This window comes from Sus scrofa, chromosome X, assembly GCF_054392235.1.
Source record: "Sus scrofa isolate SSC_HxYL_T2T_F1_AM1 chromosome X, Sscrofa_HxYL_maternal_Yorkshire_Landrace_v2.0, whole genome shotgun sequence".
Lineage (NCBI taxonomy): Eukaryota > Metazoa > Chordata > Mammalia > Artiodactyla > Suidae > Sus > Sus scrofa.
In genome coordinates, this window is record NC_139401.1 from 101911019 (window position 1) to 101931121 (window position 20103).

A 20103-nucleotide genomic window follows, 5' to 3' on the forward strand; every position below is an offset into this window, starting at 1 on the left:
TAGAGAAATAGTTTTTTCCCTCATTCAGTCGTTATTTGCATATCACATGCTTTTTACACCATTTCTTGAAATAGCCACCCACACTGAAAAGCAAGTAAAAATCTCACCTCCAGGGATGACAAGAGTAGACACTTTGTTTCTGTTCCTTTAATTTTACTTATCACATATTCCTTTTTGTTCTGAACTTATCGTACATCCCCAATATGTTTCAGTCTCTTCCCGGTGTGCTCCACTCCCTAATCATTTTTCCACAGCATTTTGAGGGGAGAGGACTCAATGCAGGAAATAGATTTCCAGGCCCAGAAACTTCTTTTTTTTTTATTATTTTTTAAATTTTTATTCTTTTTGCTTTTTTAGAACTGTACTCAGGGCATATGGAGGTTCCCAGGCAAGGGGTCTAATTGGAGCTGTAGCCGCCGGCCTACACCACAGCCACAACAACGCCAGATCTGAGCTGCATCTGCGACCTACACCAAAGCTCACAGCAATGCCGATCCTTAACCCACTGAGCAAGGCCAGGGATCAAACCCACAACCTCATGGTTCCTAGTTGGGTTCATTAACCACTGCGCCACAATGGGAACTCCACAGGCACAGATACTTCTAAGAAAGAAACCATGAATGTTTGTTTTTCAAATTTGTATGCCTGACTCTCAGCTAAATCCTTCTCTGGAATTATTATTTAGCGTTCATACTGGACCTTCTGAGCCAGGGCTAATGTTCCGTTTTTGTCAGGTACTTTGGTTGTACTTGAACACAAACTTTCAGGTCCATGTTAAGTTGGGCTTGTGCTTGTCACAGTGTGGTTCCTTTTATTTCTTGTGATTACTTTCTCCCGATTTCCTCTATGTTCTTGTTTTAGTACTTCCAATTTCTGCTGCTAGTTTATTTTTCTGTCATGACAATCTGTCATGCATAATTCTGAGCCTTTTAAAATCATTTTTACTGTCACAAAGACAAGGTCTTGCGCCAAAGAGGAGTAGTGTTTAGATTATGCTACATCCTGATTATGTAGTATTCAGCTGACCATCCAGTTATCCACTCTTGTCCCAAGCTGCATCTTTAGGTGGAATGCTATCTTTTAGTAACACTGTTGCTGGCCCTACTGATTTGGAGGTTTTTAAGGCAAAAGACACCAAGAAAGTGTTTAAATTACAATCAGTCCTTCATTACATTTAGTATCTGCATTGGGGCTAGTGTTGGATAGGATCAGAATTTCTGTAGCTATAAAAGAGAATGGCAAACTAAGTCAGGCACTAGAGTAAATAACTTTTGGAGTGTAATCCTAGTAGTCACATCCACATTTGAATATTTTCAGGATAGATCAGTTTCACTTAATTTTAGATGTTGAAACAAAAGCAGATCTTTTATTGATATGTTGTTTGGTTTCTTGATTTCCCCTTACTTACATTTCTGTATTCATTAAAGTCTCTTCAGGATAGAAGGCCATGTTCTATGTCTCCTCAGGACCCAATTACCTCATACAGCTACCCCCAGAAGGTAATCTTTATGGTTTTATTTAGCAGTCAGTTGCAGTGGTCTAAACAAAGGAAAAGGAATTTTCTTTTTGTTGTCTTTGCCGTATATCATACTTAAAAGAAGCTGCTTGTATTCTTAAATATTATTGTACTTTCTGGTGCCTGACACGGTAATCAGTAAGTCATGAACAAATCGATTGAGCATCTACTGTGTTCCAGACTATTCTCTTGTGCCAATGTTAGAATACTTGTAGTGCATCTATTCTGAACCTCTTATATAATGAGTGAGTTAATGTAAATAACCTGTCAAGTTTGTCATTTACTGAAACTTTAATGTAAAACTATCCTATAGAATGAGGAGCTGGTATCAAAAAGGTAGCTGAACCTAGGACTGAAGAAGACCATCCTGGGAAAAGGAAGAGATTGAGAAGAACATCTAGAACATCCTGTGCCTCACCAAATTTAAAAAAATGAGTAGAGAAGAATGGTCAGGGAAGGAAAGCAGGAGAGTGTATTATTATGGAAGCCCCAGGAAGAGGATGTTTCAAGCAGTAGTTCAGTGGCTGTTGCTGCCAAGTGGCCAAGCAACATAAGGACTAACAAGAGTCTATTATGATGCCTGGAGACCACTGTGACTTTGAATACATTTTTTTCTGAGAATCAAAGGTGGTAGCAGCCACATTGCAGTGGGTAATAAGAAAATGGAGAAATGGAGACTGCAGTGAGCACGGTGTGTTCATGAGCAAGAATTGTTACCATTTACTGAACACCTCTCTATGCGCAACTCTGAATTGGGTGCTATGGCCTAATCAGAAAAACAAATTACATTCTCATGGAGTTAAAAAAAAAAAGAGCCTTTTCTGTTTTTTTAAATGTGTGTTTGTGTGGGAAAATTTTATGCATGTAAAAATAAATATATAATGTAATATGCAGGAAAGCCAGAGGTTACCAGTTTGGGGAGAGAAGAACTAGGCAGATGGAAGACAGGGGTTGGAGGGAAATTTTTCATTTTATACTTGGTTTTTCAATTATATTAATGTATTATTACCTTTTCAGAAAAATAGCAAAAAAGTAAAACTCTCAAAGTAATCTGAGGTCTTCTAAAAGAAATAACCTAACTTGCCTATATTGGGTTTATATGAAGATTGACTTCTCAGTGTTTTAGTCACTAGAATATTATTTCCTAAAATTTAGGATCAGGTAAGAAGAGACTAATATTGTTTGAGAGACCAAATTTCTAAACTTTCTTCCACACTTATAGGTGATGGTAAATTCTGCAGCAATTGCAGCTTCCTGTGCCAATAATGTTCCAGCTCCAGTCTTATCTAACTGTGCAGCAGCTAATCAAGCTAGTAGTACCACTTCAATTTCCTCACAGAATGCTATACAGCCTCTATTTGTATCTCCACCTACACAAGGCAGGCCAGGTAGGTTATTAGCGGTTGCTTACTTTGGAAGCCTCTTTTTCTATTCATGAACATGCACATACAACAGTTCTAGTGATTAGATAAGATTACTTTAATCTCCTATTAAATTTAACCTACTTAATATACCATGTTCTATAGTTGAGGGATCCATGAGATTTGAGAGCCAGGGTTTCAGTTGTTTTTCTTGCAAATTTGGCTTCGATATGATTTCATAGCTATTGTTTTGCTACTCCATTGAAAATCAGAGGACTTGTACTAGTTTCTCAAACTTTGAGTTAAGTTTTATAATACAGAAGATAAGGTAGAGGTATTTCACACTTCACACAATTCCTGAAAAATTTGGCTCTAGAATTTGAGGTCTAGGTTAGAATCTTGGTTTTACAACATATTGGCTATGTAATTTTGGACAAGTTATTGAACCTTTCTTATCTATGAGCTTGGAGGTACTGTAGTACCAATTTTTGAAGTGGTTGTGAAATTCTATTGAGTTAATATAATTTAAAATTCTCAGCAGAATTCTGGGAAAGTGGTAGCAACAACAGCATAGCTTTTCAGTCTGTATCCCCAAATCAAAATGGAAATAGCAGAACTAAAACCCATGGGACAATGCTTACAACAAAACTAGGTGACAAGGTATCCCCATAAACCCCAAAATTTAAGCAGGTAGGGACAAACCACCAGTCACAAGACCTGCATGCTATCAGGGTCTATGTGGGAGCAAGAAGACGCAAGCATCGGGGATGTTGTCTGATGGACCTGAGAACAGAAGAGCCCCAAAAGAGCTAATAAGAATTCACTGGAAAGTGGGGCAGCCAATTTGGAAGGAGCAGCTAAGACTGGGAAGGGATTTGACCTCTCCAATACTAGGTGAGTGCTTTGGGTACATGGTAAAGGGACTGAAGGGCTTGGAGCAGTTTGGCCCCCAAGAACTCTCAAAACTGACCTGCCAGAGCTACCTCTTTGGATAGTTTTCCTCACTGGGGAGAAACTGCTGAGAGTGGACTCAGAATTGAGGATAGAGAAAAGAGCAGGTCCAGTTGAGAACAGAACCAAGGAATCCTAGAAACCAATCATTAAACACGACACAAAAATAATAGAGAGCCCTATGAAGTTAGAAAAGCTTTCTTGTATTCCACCCCACTCTAGAATTGATGAAAAATAATTTCACATAACAATGAAGGAAAGAAAAGCATTAAGGTTGTATACAAAGATGTTTTAAAGGGAAAAAAGTAGAATAATATCCCTGTAGACAGTAGAAAACATGTCAGAAATGTACACACTAAACAGAACTTAAACTAAACCAATTATTTTAAAATGAAGACATTAATACAACAATAAATTAAAAAATAGCAAGTCCAAATTAGAAAAACTCAGATGAGCTGACAGAACTCAAGAAGGCGTTAGACATGGAAGAAAGTCATTCCAGTAATGAAGACTAAATTAGAGTATGACCAAATATGTGCCACAGATAATCCTTTAAGAGAAAAATGTAAGGGAGAAAATCTAAAATGAAAAAACAAAAACAAAAACATTTAAAAGTGACGTTGAAGTTAGGCAAAGGATATCTAACACTGATAGAAGTTCTTGAAGGAAAAAACCAAAGTAAGGGGAAAGAATAAATACTAAAAGCTGTAATTCAGAAAATTTTCCTGAAATTAATAACAAACAACTTTAAAACTACATACTGAAACATCACCCTGCATACCTGAGAATATTGAGCCAGAACAACCAACACTAGGATATTCTAATAAAACGACTGTACTTTAAAGAAAAAGTCCTTTGATTACCTAGATTGACAGCAGTACTTTGTGCTAGAAGAAAATGGACTAACATTTAAGATAATGAAAGAATGTGTGAACCAAAGATTTTATATGCAACCAAACATTTTCAAGCTTAACAGAAAGTGTATAAGGATTCAGAGTATTAAATTCATATGAGCCCTTTTTGAAGAATCTACTAAAGATATGTTGTCAAGCAAGGTAATCACTAGCCACATATGACACTTTAAATTTCATTTAAGTAAAATAAAATTTCAGTTGCTCAGTCATGCTAAACACATGCCAAGTGCTCAAAGCCACATGTGGCTGGTAGCTACTATATTGGACAGCACAGATACAGAATATTTCTACCATCACAGAAAGCTGTATTGGATGGACAACATTGTATTAGAGATAATTTTGGCTTTCAGACCACCAAAACAATGAGACATCAACTTAAGACCTGATTATAAGCATTAAATATATAGTTACACAAAACAAGGGCTGAGAGGTTGATAATATACTAGTAAAAGCCTTATGTTTGAACAATGTAGACATACTACAGCTATTTTTAAAAACAGAATTGAGAGACCATGTACCGAGCATTTTTTAATGCTTTCAATAATCACATCAGGTTCTTCTATCTGTATACTCAGATCGTTATTCTGAGTCTAGTCAGCTAAAACAAATGAGTATGGGATATACTAATTTTATCCCATGTCCTTGTAAACTAGGATCTCAGTATGGGAGAAAGATAATGCAGATATACTAAAAGAGGCCAAGGAAAAGCTTTTATGATCTCACATTTGAATTGAAAATATCAGTATGAACTTGAGATATTTTATCTTTAAATTTGTGTGTTTCCTGGCTCTGTCCATTGAAAAGACTAGAAACAATGAGTGTCCTTAGCACTCAGTTTGTGGTATTGAAATACCATTTCTCACTTAAAACCAAACAGCTTTGTAGAGAAATTTCTGGTTCTAGGTCTGGGCAGGAAATGTAAGATGAACCTGGATCATCTTGTCATGCTATATAGAAAGGAAGCTATCAAAGAGTACTGGAGTCATGTCAAAAGGACTCAAGAGCCATCTTGAAGAGGTTCCCACTGGCCAAAGATGGATGATAATTCAGTCAATTGGCACATATCAAATATGTTTACAAGTTATTAATGATATTTTTAAAATTTATTCCCTTGGGATTAACATATGAACTCTACATAAAATAGATAAACAACAAGGACCTACTATATATAGCACAGAGAATATCTTGTAATAACCAATAATGGAAAAGAATCTGAAAAAGATGCATAACTGGGAAAAAAAAATTGGTTCCCTTAAGAGAGTGATAGGGAACCAGTTTACTTTCTTGAAAACTGGAAAGTAAGCTGAAGGAGTCAAGTATTTATCCTGCCTTTCTTCTATGAACTATCTTACTGGGTAACTAAGTAGTAGAGGAAGTGAAATATTTCTGTGTATTATTCTAATCAGTGAAAAAGAAGTGGCAGGATATAATCATTTTGCAGTCCTTACTGAGTGGATGGGTATTAAACAGCAATAGCTGCTAAGATTGCAAAGACAGACATTACCTGTAGACGTACCAAAGGAATCAATCCTGAGTCTGATCCAATTTTCTGGATCTAGCTGCCTATTTGCAGGAAATACAAGAACATGTTGAAATGCACTATGAGTATGTAATCAGCAAAATCCAGATGGGGAAACTCCACAGATTCTTGAAAAGGGTACAGATTCTTGAAAAGAAAAAATGAAAGGAAATGACAGGGGTGGAAAAAGGACCAATAGATTAAAAGATATTCATGATATCAGCTTTAAAAAAACAGTCTAGGGATGCATATTTGGGTGACAAAACTCTTAAAAATACTAAGAAGTGATTACTCTGAAAGTCAAGATAATGGTTAATTATGGTGGGAGGAGAAAGGTGGCGATTGCGATGGGGCATGTGGAAGTTTTCTGAAATGGCTGTCAAAGTGTGGATAGTGTCCACCTGAAAATACTTTGATTTTTTTCTTCTGTATGCATTTTTTATTTATAGTTTAAAAATTAATTGCTTAGCCATAGTGCCTGGAACAAAACATGCAAATATGTTCATTAATGATCATGGAAATTTTTTATTGGAAATGTTAATGTATGTACACCCTGATTTTACTACTTTGTGCTAATTGTAAGGACGGGTGTTGGCTGGCTGCCTCTAGCAGATATCTGAGCATAAACAAATGACAGGTGAATCAAGTATTGTAATATCACATTTATATAGAATCATTGAAAGCTTACCCTTTGAATGCCAGATTTGTGGGGGGCTTTGGTAGATATTTCTAAAAATGTATACTGCCTTCATTTTACTTTTTATTGAGTCACTTGTGAACTTCAACTATAACTCTAATAGGTTATGGCTACTTTTTAGTTACTCTTTATCATTCCTCTCAGTCCTCTAGATGAAACTCATGTTTCCCATTGTTATTCATGTGTCTGTCTGACAGTCCCATCCCATACTCCTTAAGTCACTTCCTATCTGCTAGGTAACTAGATGCCATGATTGCTTCTATTATGGCATGTTCTTAGAGGCATTAAATCTTGTTAACTGAGTTTTTGGTAACTCTTTCCAAGGCTTTTGCCAGGACCAGAACTAATGACTCAATTGCTCTGAATGCAGAATTTGAGAGTGTCAAAAAGAAATAACCCACAGTTATCAAGATAAATAATACTTTAATGCACTATTTTTTAAAAAACAAGATTAAGCCAAAAAAATTCCATGATAAGTAAGGTATCAAGATTATTTTTAAAAGACAGGAACTGTGGCCCAGGCTTAGTGTGGGGTGAGTAGGGCACTCACTCTTGAGGTTATATAAGTGCAGGCTTGGATCCTGTCTTTTAGAGTTTGGATATTTTATCGTGGATTTTTTTCCCTTTAATATGGTGGCCCTTTAAATTTTGCACCTCACTGCACTTTAGTCCTGACCCTGACCTTTGATCTCTAGAGAAGCCAGGTCTTCCTGTGTATATTCATGTTCTCTTCTGAAATGTCCTGAAGCAGACTATAGCTACATGGACAGGTAAATAAGCTTTTTCACTGCATTTCATTAGTTTCCATTCATATTTTAGAAAAGTTTGCTTCCATTGTTCTGGGTCCATCCCTTGAACTATACTTGTTAAGTCTATAGAGCCCTGTTAAATCTGTGAATTAAATGTTCATATATCTTTAGAGAAAATGGCAGTTTTGAAAGCTTTTTCTTATGGAGCTTATTGCAATATACATTTTAAAAGGTGATTTCAGACAAAGTAACCTCCATATTCTGCCCTTGATTCTCTCAGGCCCATAAGAACATATTTAGCTACCTCTATGTGTAGTAGTTAGTTTTTACCTTGCAATCATAACCATATGCTACTATCTTTAACTTATTGAACTTATTCCAGTTGCTTTTATAAAAATGGTGTGATTTGAGTACTAGTTTATAAGGAATAAGAAGGGGCTTTGTTGAAACCATTATTTTATAGAAAACAAATCCGTAAAGTCTTTATAGCATTTGGAGATATTCTAAGTTAAATTCTTTTTCTAAAACAGTAAAAGTGGAGGTTTCTACATGTATGACAGGACTCCAAAACTCAAGTTATTTGAGCAAATTTTAAAAATTTACTGTTTACTTTAGATACAGTATAATTCATTTTTTGATTCCCTATTCTATGAATTTTAACAATGTATAGCATCGTGTAACCACCACCAAAATCAAGGGAGAACAGTTTTCATCACCACAAAAGAGTTGTTTATCAAGTTTTAAATCATCCTAAGACTTAGATCTCCTATTACTGTTAGCCTGTAGCTAGATATAAGGTATAGATAAATGTATTATTAGTATTTATGTTGGTGAATGAAAGCAATGTGGATTACTTCTAATATGAAGCCTTAAATTCCTCTTTTTAGGGAGTTCCCTGGTAGCTCTGGGTTAAGGATCTGACATTGTCACTGCTTTGGTGCAAATTTGATCCCTGGCCCTAGAATTTTCACGTTCCACAGCTTCACCAAAAAACAAACAAAAAACAAAATCTGGTGCTAAATTACCACAATAACAAGTTTAGCTTGTGTGCACTCTACCTGTACTAAACTCAGTGTTCTAAAACTCTGATTTAAACCTTTATTAAACAATGATACTTAAACTTTCTATACTTCTCAGGGTTAAAATTACAATTCAGCTAACAAAATGATAAAATGTAGTACTTTCTAAGTCAGCTAAAATGTACAATTAAACTTGAAAAGTTGTATCATTAATCTTTAAAAATTTTAGCAAATTTATTTAATATAGTATGTATACATGGAGATAAATTATTTTCACCAAGTTGGAACAACATCGTTTATCATAATAGAGGAACATACTGATATTTAAACATAATCGTATTTGAATTTCTTATGTCAAAAACTGGGCAACTCCTAAATGAGGATTATTTTTAAACTATAGTAACAGTTCCAAAAAGTTAAAGGACTAAGATAGTTTAGATTATCCAGCCTATCTGTTTTAGATTCTGTAGGTCCATAGAAATTGTCATGATTTAGAGTTCTCTGTATTCCTCTAATATTTTCAAGTAGGAACCTTTGAGGATTGCTTAAATCTGTAGTCTGTGCAATTTAGTTTATCTTATTAGCTTCTACATCTTGTGATTTGGCAGATGGCTGAAAACATCCTTAACTTTGTGTTAAGCTAAGTAAACATTTTACTTTAATGGTATTTATTTATGTACCTGTTAGAGATGTTCAAAAATCTTGATAGTCAAAGCTCTACAGATTCCAAGTTTTTTTTTTTTTTTTTTTTTTACTTTTAATGTCAAGTCATTTCCTTAACTCAAAATAAGCTGTGATGGATTTCTAGTTTTCTACTGGCATGTCTAAGAGAATATGGGCAATTTACCTTCTATGCTTTTGTCTTTATGTCAAACCATGAAACTTAAGAGTTGCTTAACCATATTAGCAACACAAATGAATAGAAGATGAGCTACTGCTTATAAGGTGTTACAGTTGTGCATTGCTACTTTATTTTGTTTCTTTTTTTAGTGATTGCTTCACCATCCTATCCATACCTATCTGCTCCTGTTCCTGCTGCTGCTGCCTCTCTACCACCACCTCCACCACCTCCACCTCCTCCACCACCACCTCCTCCTCCTCTTGAGGTGGGAGAGGCTTCAAACTTACCACCCCCACCTCCACCTTATTCGTGTGATCCAAGTGGCAGTGATCTGCCTCAAGGTAAGTAGATTTTGAGCTTGGGTGAGGGTTATTTAGGCCTGAGCTTCTCTGTTTAATTTTAGAGCATATCTCTCTGTGCTTGATCAGTGCAAATAGGGTGGAGGACCAAATGGAAATTGAATTGAGAGCATAAGGCTAGGCAAGTGACTAAGGAGAGGAGCCTCTGAAAGCTGAGAATATCTTCTGCATAGTCAAGCAGTGGATGATCAAGCTGACTCATGCAGCCTGTTTAAGGTAGCTACATGTCTATCTGAAGAGGATTCTCAACTGGATATCTTGCTCTCAACTATTTTTTTTTTTTTTTTTTGCCTTTTGTCTTTTTAGGGCTGCACTCACGGCATATGGAGGTTCCTAGGCTAGGAGTCAAATCGGAGCTGTAGCCGCCGGCCTGTGCCACAGCCACAGCGATGCCAGATCCAAGCCACATCTTTGACCTATACCACAGCTCACGGCAACGCCGGATCCTTAACTCACTGAGCCAGGCCAGAAATCAAACCTGGTTGCTCATGGATGTTACTCAGATTCATTTCTGCAGAGCCACGACAGCAACTCCTTCCCTTGATTTTTCTAGCTGCTTCTCTAGTTTGTCCTTTTTCAGCCCGTTAGGTAGTCACCAAGATCTTCAACTCCATTCTGTTCTTTTTCCCTTCCTTAAAACTTGATTATTAACTTTTATGTACATTATTCCTAAGTCAGTCTGGCCTTGACCTCCACCTACTTGCTAGACATTTTCACTTGGCTTTCGTACTTTCATTTCTGATTCAGTTTGCCTGTAGTGGAATTCCTCATCTTTATCTCCCCTCCCTTCTTTTCTCTCTTTAGGCCATGTAAAACATTGACTCTTCTCCATGATTTTCTATTTTGTTAATAATGTATCATTTCTACCTAATTTACCCAGTATCTAAACTCTGATCCCTTTACTCTTCTCCCCTTACCTACCTACCCCTGCCTAAGATCTTCTTGGCACATAATGCTGATTTTGCATTTTCCAGCATTTTATTATGAAAATATTTACACATAAATTAAATTTGAATTTTGAAATGAATATTCATATATATACCACCTAATTCTATCAACATCTAACTATACTTGCATTATCACATATTTCTCCATCTATCTCTCTGTCCATCAGTTAATCCATCTTTTTGATGCATTTCAAAGTATATTGTAGACATCATCATTCTTTCCTATAAAAAAAACTTCAGCGTACATATCATTAACTAGAGTTTGGTATTTGTTTTTTTCTTTTACTGTGAAGGTAATGTATAATGAAATGGACAAATCTGAAATGTTCACTTGCTGGGTTTTGACAAGTGATTACATGCACCTGTATAACCCAAATCCCTATCAAGGGACAATTACCATTATCCCACAAAGGTCCTTCACCCCACTTCCCAGTCTTTTCCCACCCCATCTCTACTTCCCCGTAGAGACAACCACTATTCTGATTTTTTCTGCCTTATTTTTCACCTGTTTTAGAAATTCATGTATATGTAATGTAAGCCTTCTTAAACTCAATGTAATGTTTTCGAGATTTATCCATGTTGCTGCATATATCAGTAATCTATTTGCTTTTATTACTTGAGTAGTATTTCATTGTACAGGTATTACATGGTTTGTCCATTCTCCTGTTGGGGGGCACCTGGCCTATCTCTAGTTTGGGTCTGTTATGAATAAGGCTGCTATGAGTACTCTTGTAAACGTCTTCATGAACACATGTTTTCATTTCCTTTGGGCAAATACCTAGTAGTGGAATTGATGGATAATAGAGCGGTATGTGTTTAGTTTTATAAGAAACTACTGGTCATTTTTCCAAAGTTGTACCTTACCTCCTACTTTCATAAGAACTCTCTGCCTGTTTTCTACTTCTAAGCCTTTGATAACATGGTGATTCTACTCAAATTCTCTCCCCCCTATTGTTACATCTAACTTCCTATTTAAATCCGATCATGAAAATGATCTCATCCTCAGTTACATTTCAAAGATGTACCTGAGTTCTTATAGTCCTTACCTGTCATTTTTTGAAAAAACAGCTTGAGATACAATTCACATACCATACAAGTCACCCATGTAAACTGTATAATTCAGTACTTTTTAGTATATTCATCAATTTGCACAACCATCACCACTATCTTAATTTCAGAACATTTTTATCACCCCAAAAAGAAACCCTGTGTCCATTAGGAGTTACTCCTTATTCACCCTAGATGGCCCTGGCAGCCACTATTCTGCTCTATAGATTTGCCTGTTTCTGAACATTTCATGTAGATGGAATCATGCAATATGTGGTCTTTTATAGGCTGGCCTCTTTCACTTAGCATAGTGTTTCAGAGTTCATCCATGCTGTAACCTGTATCAGTATTTCATTCTTTTTGTTTTTGGCTGAATAATATTCCATTGTATAGATATACCATATTTTATTATCTATTAGTCGATGGACATTTGGATTATTTCCACATTTTTGCTATTATGAATAATACTGCTATGTATTGTTTGTGTACAAGTTTTGTTTGGATGTATGTATATACCAAGGGTTGGGATTCCATGACATTTGTGGATGTACTTCCTACTATTATCTTTTCATATTCTTTAGCTTGAACATTAGGCTTTATATTTTACTCCCACATTATAGTCAAAATACAAGCTGATTCTTTTAAATTGGCAGTAAATACCTTTGTATGGATTGAGAGTCTCCAACTTTAAAAAGAGGGGTTTTCTGAGAGTTCATTTGTTAGTGGAACTCAAATTATTATTAATCTTATTTGTGAGAATATACCTGGATTCCAGGTCATTTAGTAAAAATACATTTAGAGATATAAGTGGAATGCTAAGACTCTTCCCTCTTCTCTCATACATATAGTTTTTGTTCATTTGTAAGATATGTTGATTTCTATGTCTGGAGAAATTTTGTCACCGTAGGATATAACTTATTTCGTGTTACATTGCTCATTGCCTCTTTTCTAGTGGTGGTACATAAATCATGTTAAATAAAAACAACATTATTTCAAATGATGCTAGTTATTTTATTAAGCATCATTAATCTTGTCATTTGTAGAGCCTTAGTTTGTACTATATATTAGCCTCATTAACTGAACTCCAGTAAGATTGTTTATGTAGTAGATTTGTAGTCTTACACAAGCAAGAAAATGCCTTAACTAGATTCTCTGTAAATATTGGCAGAGTAGCATTCCTGTAACATCTAGAAGTAAAATATGTATTTAGTGATTAAATCTTGGGTCCGAGAATGATGTTAGCTATAGTAGTAGGTAAATGGTCGTTTACAGTAAGGTAGAATTGAAGGTAGTATTGATATGGGGAGACTACATTTGTTTTATCTACCTTAATTCTCAAAGAGAAAAGCTTCTAAGTGGTAAGTTTTAATTGCTTATGTCATCTAGTCACTAAAATTTAAATTTTATTTTTAGATACAAAAGTTTTGCAGTATTATTTCAATCTGGGATTGCAGGTAAGAGTCCTGTTAAAATTGCTTTGCCAAACTCTATCTTAAAAATGTAAGCTGTTTTGATAATCAGACTCTTGAACTTTAAAACCCAAAAACAGGGGCCTAAAAGGTTTATTTCTATTTTTATAAGATATCTCTGAAGGTAACACAGGATAGTTTTCCTCATTAGCCTCCCAGTGCTTCAGCTTCTCTTATAAAATCGTCATTAAGTTGTCATGAGTGGGAGTTCTACACAGTATAACTTTATCATATATGGACCTCCATATTTAACATCATATGCCAACCCTTCAGTATGTCTTTGTCTCTCAAAATAACAAATGGATTATATATCCTGTTTACATAAAACATTTTTGTGACTATTTCTGCATTTTATGTGTAAAGTAATCAGACTAATTCAGAGACATTTAAAGAACTGTATTATTTTTAAAGCACTCATGTGTTCATAGATATTTGCCAAAAACTGTTTTTCACCACTTCCCTGAGTTGTAGAAGGGGGAGTATTGACAAACATCTTTTTTTTTTTTTTTTTTTTTAGAGCTGCACATGTGGCATATGGAGGTTCCCAGGCTAGGGGTCAAATCAGAGCTATAGCCGCCAGCCTATTCCACAGCCACAGCAATGGGGGATCCAAGCTGGGTCTGTGACCTACACTGCAGTTCATGGCTTAACCCACTGAGCGAGGCCAGAGATAGAACCCACATCCTCATGGATACTAGTCAGGCTCGTTACTGCTGAGCCGCAACAGGAACTTCCAACAGATATCTTAATATCACTGAAAGGTGTCTCTGATTTCGGGTAAAACCTCTTTTACTTTATCCTTTCCGGGATCATTTTCCCTTTGAAATGCACTTCTGATATAACAAGATGGCATATTTTCTGAAAAGGAATGATGCGTCTTAAGAGTTGGCAGATGATAGTGAACCAGGTAGTCTCCTTAGACAATACTCAGATAAGTTCATATTTTCCAAGACACTGGTTTCCCTAAAACCTTGGGCATTACATTTCCAGAAAACTGTCTTCCTCAACTGTTGCACATTTATAATTGAAAAGTAATTGAGTTTTTGTTCTTTAAGACTATGTTTCCCAAATGCAGTTTCAAGAATTAAAAAAATAAAGTTCAGTTATGCCCCTTCAGTTATGTTTGTTTATTAAAGTCACCTACAGAAACAAGGCCGAGGCATTTTATTTATTTTTAGTATTTTGGATTGTTTTTTGTTTTCTTAGAAATTTAATTATAGTTGTACAATATTATATCCCGTTACAGGTGTACAGTATACTGATTTACAATATTTAAAAGTTATACCTCATTTATGGTTATTATAAAATATTGGCTATATTTCCCGTGTTATGCATTTTATATCAGGAATACAAGGAAATGTAGATTTGGTATTTTAATACTTTCTGATTTTAAAAGTAATAGCATTCATTATTGTACATGTGGAAAATACTAATGTATAAAGAAAACCAAAGTCACCTATATAACCACTATATTTTGATATATTTCCTTATAGCTTATTTATTTTATAAAATATGGACTGTGCCATGTAATTTTGTAAACTTTAACAATATGAACATTTTTCCTTAAATATTTAACAGCGTGTTTTTCTTATTGCCTGTATTATATACCATTATGGATGTATCCTAATTCATTCATCTAGCTTCCTATTGTTGAATATCTAGGTTGTTAAATGTTTTTCACCTTTAAAAATAATGCAATAATAGACATCTTTGTATACAGATCATTGTGTATGTCTATGATTTCCTTGGGATGCTGTCCTAAAAGAATTCCTAGGTCCAAATATGAGATACAGAGGCTGTGAAAGATCTTGAAGTTGTTACAGAGAATGGATATTCTAAATGTCATATCATTTAGTTCAAAAGTCATCGTTATCCCACTTGAAAATCATGGCCCAACTTTTTTTTTTTTTCAGTGAAGAATAGTACTACTTAAGAAAAGGAACAGTAAAGTGTTTGTTTTTTCCCTTTTTTTGCCCAAGTGTTATCATCACAGCTACTGGCACTCCATGGTCTATGTGCCACAGATGCAGCAGCAGCAGCTTCATGTAGAGAATTATCCAGTCTATACTGAGCCACATCCTCTGGTAGATCAAACCATTCCTCCATTATACAGTGAGGTGGGGAGACAAGATGGCACACAAGCAGAAGTATCAGCAAATTGTGAGTATGTAATGAGATTCTCTGCCAGAAAGACAGTTGAATTTTATTGTGTGTAATTTAATAATAGCCTTCACATGTATCATAAGGTCCATATACTAGACCAGCATTTCTTAAAGCATGGTACTTGGACCTCTTGGGGTCTCTGAGACCCTTTCAAGGGATCCATGAGGGTAAAAGAATTCATAGTACACAGATTTTTATCTCTTCCGCTGTGTTACATTTGCATTAAGGGTACACAAATCAGTAGTGGGTAGAATTGCTGGCATCTAAGCACATATCAAAGTAGGGGCACCAAACTGTGCTAATAATTAGTATCTTCATCATTGCCACATGCTCATGATACAAACATGCCAGTTTTATTTTTTTTTTGTTTGATCAAAGATGTTCTTATTTTACTAAATTTTTATCTTTGAAAAATTGTACTTAATATTCTATATGGCAAAATAGGAAGTATTCATAAAGTACTCTGCATACTGAAGTAGGATGAATAACTTTAAAGAAAAAGATTTGTGAGCTTGAGTTTCAAGCTTAACTAGCTGACTTTTGGAACACTGTTTTTACTTGAAGGAATGATAGACAAACCATGGTTATTCAGACTTGGCGATACGGCAAACGTTTTTTCAAATGAACAGTGTAAGCCTATTACTTGAGGAATAGCAACTGATAGTTCTTTTTGTCAAAGATAAAAATTCCAGCTTTCAAATACAGGTTTTCCAAAATTCTAGTTTTTTTTTTTTGTTGTTGTTGTTGTTGTTATTGTTGTTGTTGTCGTTGTTGCTATTTCTTGGGCCGCTCCCGCGGCATATGGAGGTTCCCAGGCTAGGGGTTGAATCGGAGCTGTAGCCACCGGCCTACGCCAGAGCCACAGCAACGCGGGATCCGAGCCGCGTCTGCAACCTACACCACAGCTCACGGCAACGCCGGATCGTTAACCCACTGAGCAAGGGCAGGGACCGAACCCGCAACCTCATGGTTCCTAGTCGGATTCGTTAACCACTGCGCCATGACGGGAACTCCCCCAAAATTCTAGTTTTTTAAAAATTAAAAAAAAATTTATCCTCAACCACTCTTGGCATGTGGATGTTCACAGGCCAGGAGTTGAACTGTATCCACAGCATCAACCTAAGCCACCACAGTGACAATCCTGGATCCTTAACCCACTGTGCCAAAAGAGAACTCCCCCCCAAATCTAATTTTTATCTGCCACCATGAACTTGACAGCTTCCGAATACTTAATTAACTCTTCTAATAAGATAGATGGTAGGGGGGGTATTAATGAATGTGGTTTTTTACATTGTGTAATGAAATGTGTCAACATTTGGGAGATCTGTATAACTTAGTGAAATAATATTTTCCCAGTTACCAGTGTATACTCTTACTAGTGCGTGATTTTGTAAAGATCTAATCAGAATGCAAGGTAAAATAATGGATTTTAATGTTAACAAAGTATAAAAGTCCACCTTACTAATGACCTTTAAGAAATTACCACTTACCTAGTTAATGGTGTAGCATCAAAGGATATCTACAATTATCTGAAAAGGCTAGTTATTAAGACCTCTCTTTTCCAGCTACACATCTGTATGAGGCCAGATTTTCTTTACATATTTCAACTAAAACAACATATCATAATAGACAAAATACAGAAGCAGATATGAGAATCCAGCTGTCTTCTATTAAGCCATACATTAGAGGTTATGCAAGTGTGAAACAGTGCCACTGGTCTCACAATTTTGAGGCATTTCGAAGGTTTAGATAGGATCTTTGGACTGTTCTTAAAACAGATCCACAGGAAGTAGCAACTACTACTTGATGGTTGTGATTTCAGCTAAGTCACTTAACCTCCCCAAGGTTGATTTTTCTGTAAAATGGGAAATAGTGTGTTTTATGACTTGTCAGGATTGTTGTTAAGAACTAGATGAGACTTCATATGTATTAGTATACTATGCCTGGTGCATGTGAAGAATGAATTTCCTTTTTCTCCTTGATTTTCTTAAAGCATATTAGTAGTTTTGTAATATTAGCACTGTAGAATCTTACCCATCATGTGGTGGCCCATGGTAATAAAAATTAAAGCATCAACCTTAATTACATTTTTGTTTCATGTACCTTTTATAGAGCTATTTTTAATTGTAGTAAAATGAGACAGTGGCAGTCTTAATTTCACAAAATGAACTCATCGTAAGTTATCCCAAGTAATCAAAGACTCCTTTTAAAAAAATTTATATAGTCACTATAATTAAGGTCACAGCAGAATCTATTTCCACTGAAATTGATTCACGGTAGCAAAAGTGCTGTAAAATTAAAATGATGCTAGGATCTTAATGACATTCAAAAGATCACACTTAAAATGTTTGGTCTTTGGGATGCTCTTCAGAACTTAGTATAGACTAGACTGTAAAAACTAGACTGTAAAAAAGTATAGACTAGACTGTTAAAACACTTGAGTTTTTAGTTGCTAAAGTAATATAAAATGTTTATTTGGATGGTGGGTGTTATACTGGAAAACTATTTGTAAACTTAATTGTGACCAACTCTTATAAGAACTTAATCGACTAGAATTACTCTAGGGAATATTTCTTAATGTATTTATTTTTTAATGACTTTTATTTTTCCATTATAGCTGGTCTACAGTGTTCTGTCAATTTTCTACAGTATAGCAAAAAGACCTAGTCACACATACACATATACATTCTTTTTCTCATCCTCCATCATGCTCCATCATAAGTGACTAGATATAGTTCCCAGTGCTATACAGCAGGATCTCATGGCTTGTCCATTCCAAAATCTTTATGTATTTAGTGTTTTGGTACCTAAATCATCCCAGAAAGATGGCTTTCTCTAGGTAGGACACATGTGACACATTGTACACACATACGTAATTTTTTAATTAGGAAATTTTCTTACTATCTTTTAGTAGCCTGTTTTAGTCACTGATGTTCATATCTAAAGTGCTCTGCTGCAATTTCTATGATCTTTTTTATAGTTAATGCTAAATTTCATTTTTACCTGTCAATAGCCATTTATATTGACATTTAGTGGACCTTTGTATATGAAGTATTCTGTATGCTCTCTTTGTTTCAGGTCCTTTTCCAAATGCTGACCCTGCCTCTGTCCCTCATGGAGCAGTCTATTATCCAGTAATGTCAGATCCCTATGGGCAGCCACCTTTGCCAGGTTTTGATTCCTGCCTTCCTGTTGTACCAGATTATCCCTATGTTGCCCCCTGGCATCCAGTTGGTGCAGCATATGGTGGTTCTCCTCAAATTCATGGTGCTATGACTCCTGGGCCACTTGGCTATGTTGCTTCATCTCCCTCAGCTTCTCATTATGTACCTCAGAATATGTGAGATTCAGCAGTACAAAGTATTCTTGCACTGCCATTTTCCTTGATGTTTTGGTTTTTAAAAAGTGTTTTATGTTAGTGTTTAAGTGATTTAGGATGATTAGAGTGGTTACTATTGTATCTGTCTTTAAGATTATTTTATCTTTTGGTTTAAAATAGTACTTTAAATATTACTTTGGGTTGTGAATAAGGAAATTGAGATGGATGTACAACTAGCCCCATATTTGAGCATTTTTCATTGTATTCAGCTATTTTCCTGTCAGCCAGCTTGTCAACTTTATATTAGCTGATGGTACCAATTGATAAAAGGAATAAATCATACGAGCTATTTCCTTGGTTCAGATGTCACATAGCATATTAAGCCGTGCAAAACTGGAAAAAAACTTCTACTTGTTTCTAGAAAATAAAACAACAAAATCAAGAGCATTTGCTTCTGGGTAACAAACTTAGTATTAAATGCGAGAGCTCTTCAGGCTTCTTAAGAATTGTCTGAACTGAGTTGTGTTCTATGATATTAATCAGTTTCGAAGGCACATGGTGCTCTGCTTTAGATTTATCCCATATGCTATTGTTTAATATTGGATTTCTGTAACTGTTTTACTGCACAGTATTGAATTGATGTCCTTTGCACAGTTAGCAGTAAATAAAAATTAGCATTTAAAATTGCTAAAATGAGTGAGATTTCCTTCTTTTTTGCTTTTTCATGGCAGCAAAGGGTACCAGACATTTGATTATTCCAATATGTTTTCTCCCTGGTATTTTGGTTGCACAAAATGTGAATCTATAGCATGAACTGGTGGTGGGGGCTCGGTTGAAATGTTATTTAATCTTAAGACATTGCAGCACATACTACCATATCTAGCTCTTTTCCTTTGAGAATGCTCCTTTTAAGTTGTCTTCTGTTCTTTTTTAAAAATCTATTAACTCCCTTGTGGAATTTTAATCTAGACTTACTTTCTCATTGTCCTATGCTTGTAACAGTTGTTGAATCTCTAAATTTTTGTTTAGATTTATTTTGTATCTCTCCAGGCTGGCCTTGTCTTCAGCTTTCTGTGAGACATATTTTATCAGTCAGCGTCTCTCTTCTCTCTCTTTGGGTATCTGCCCAAAACCCACAAGGTTTTCTGTATTCATTAGTTATCCTCTGAGGGTAATTCATGAATGCTTTGCTCTCACCCACAAACAGCTATTTTAAAAGTGTTCTCTGGTTG

At 35.5% G+C, this 20103-nt stretch overlaps 1 protein-coding gene across 18 annotated transcripts in view; it reads left to right on the forward strand.

Moving 5' to 3' along the window:
* ALG13 (ALG13 UDP-N-acetylglucosaminyltransferase subunit) overlaps positions 1-19564 on the forward strand; it is a 64415-nt gene extending 44851 nt beyond the window's left edge. For 12 of the 18 annotated variants that reach the window (XM_085008179.1, XM_085008181.1, XM_085008180.1 and 9 more), the window contains 6 exons: positions 1428-1499; positions 2739-2904; positions 9717-9908; positions 13334-13374; positions 15369-15549; positions 18631-19564. In XM_085008179.1, the coding sequence (XP_084864305.1) occupies positions 1428-1499; positions 2739-2904; positions 9717-9908; positions 13334-13374; positions 15369-15549; positions 18631-18896 (918 nt within the window). In that variant the 3' untranslated portion in view covers positions 18897-19564. Of the gene's footprint in view, positions 1-1427; positions 1500-2738; positions 2905-3564; positions 3772-9716; positions 9909-13333; positions 13375-15368; positions 15550-18630 lie in introns of all 18 variants that reach the window. The other 6 variants (XM_085008173.1, XM_085008175.1, XM_085008177.1 and 3 more) reach the window with 2 other exon arrangements.
* Positions 19565-20103: the final 539 nt, after the last annotated feature.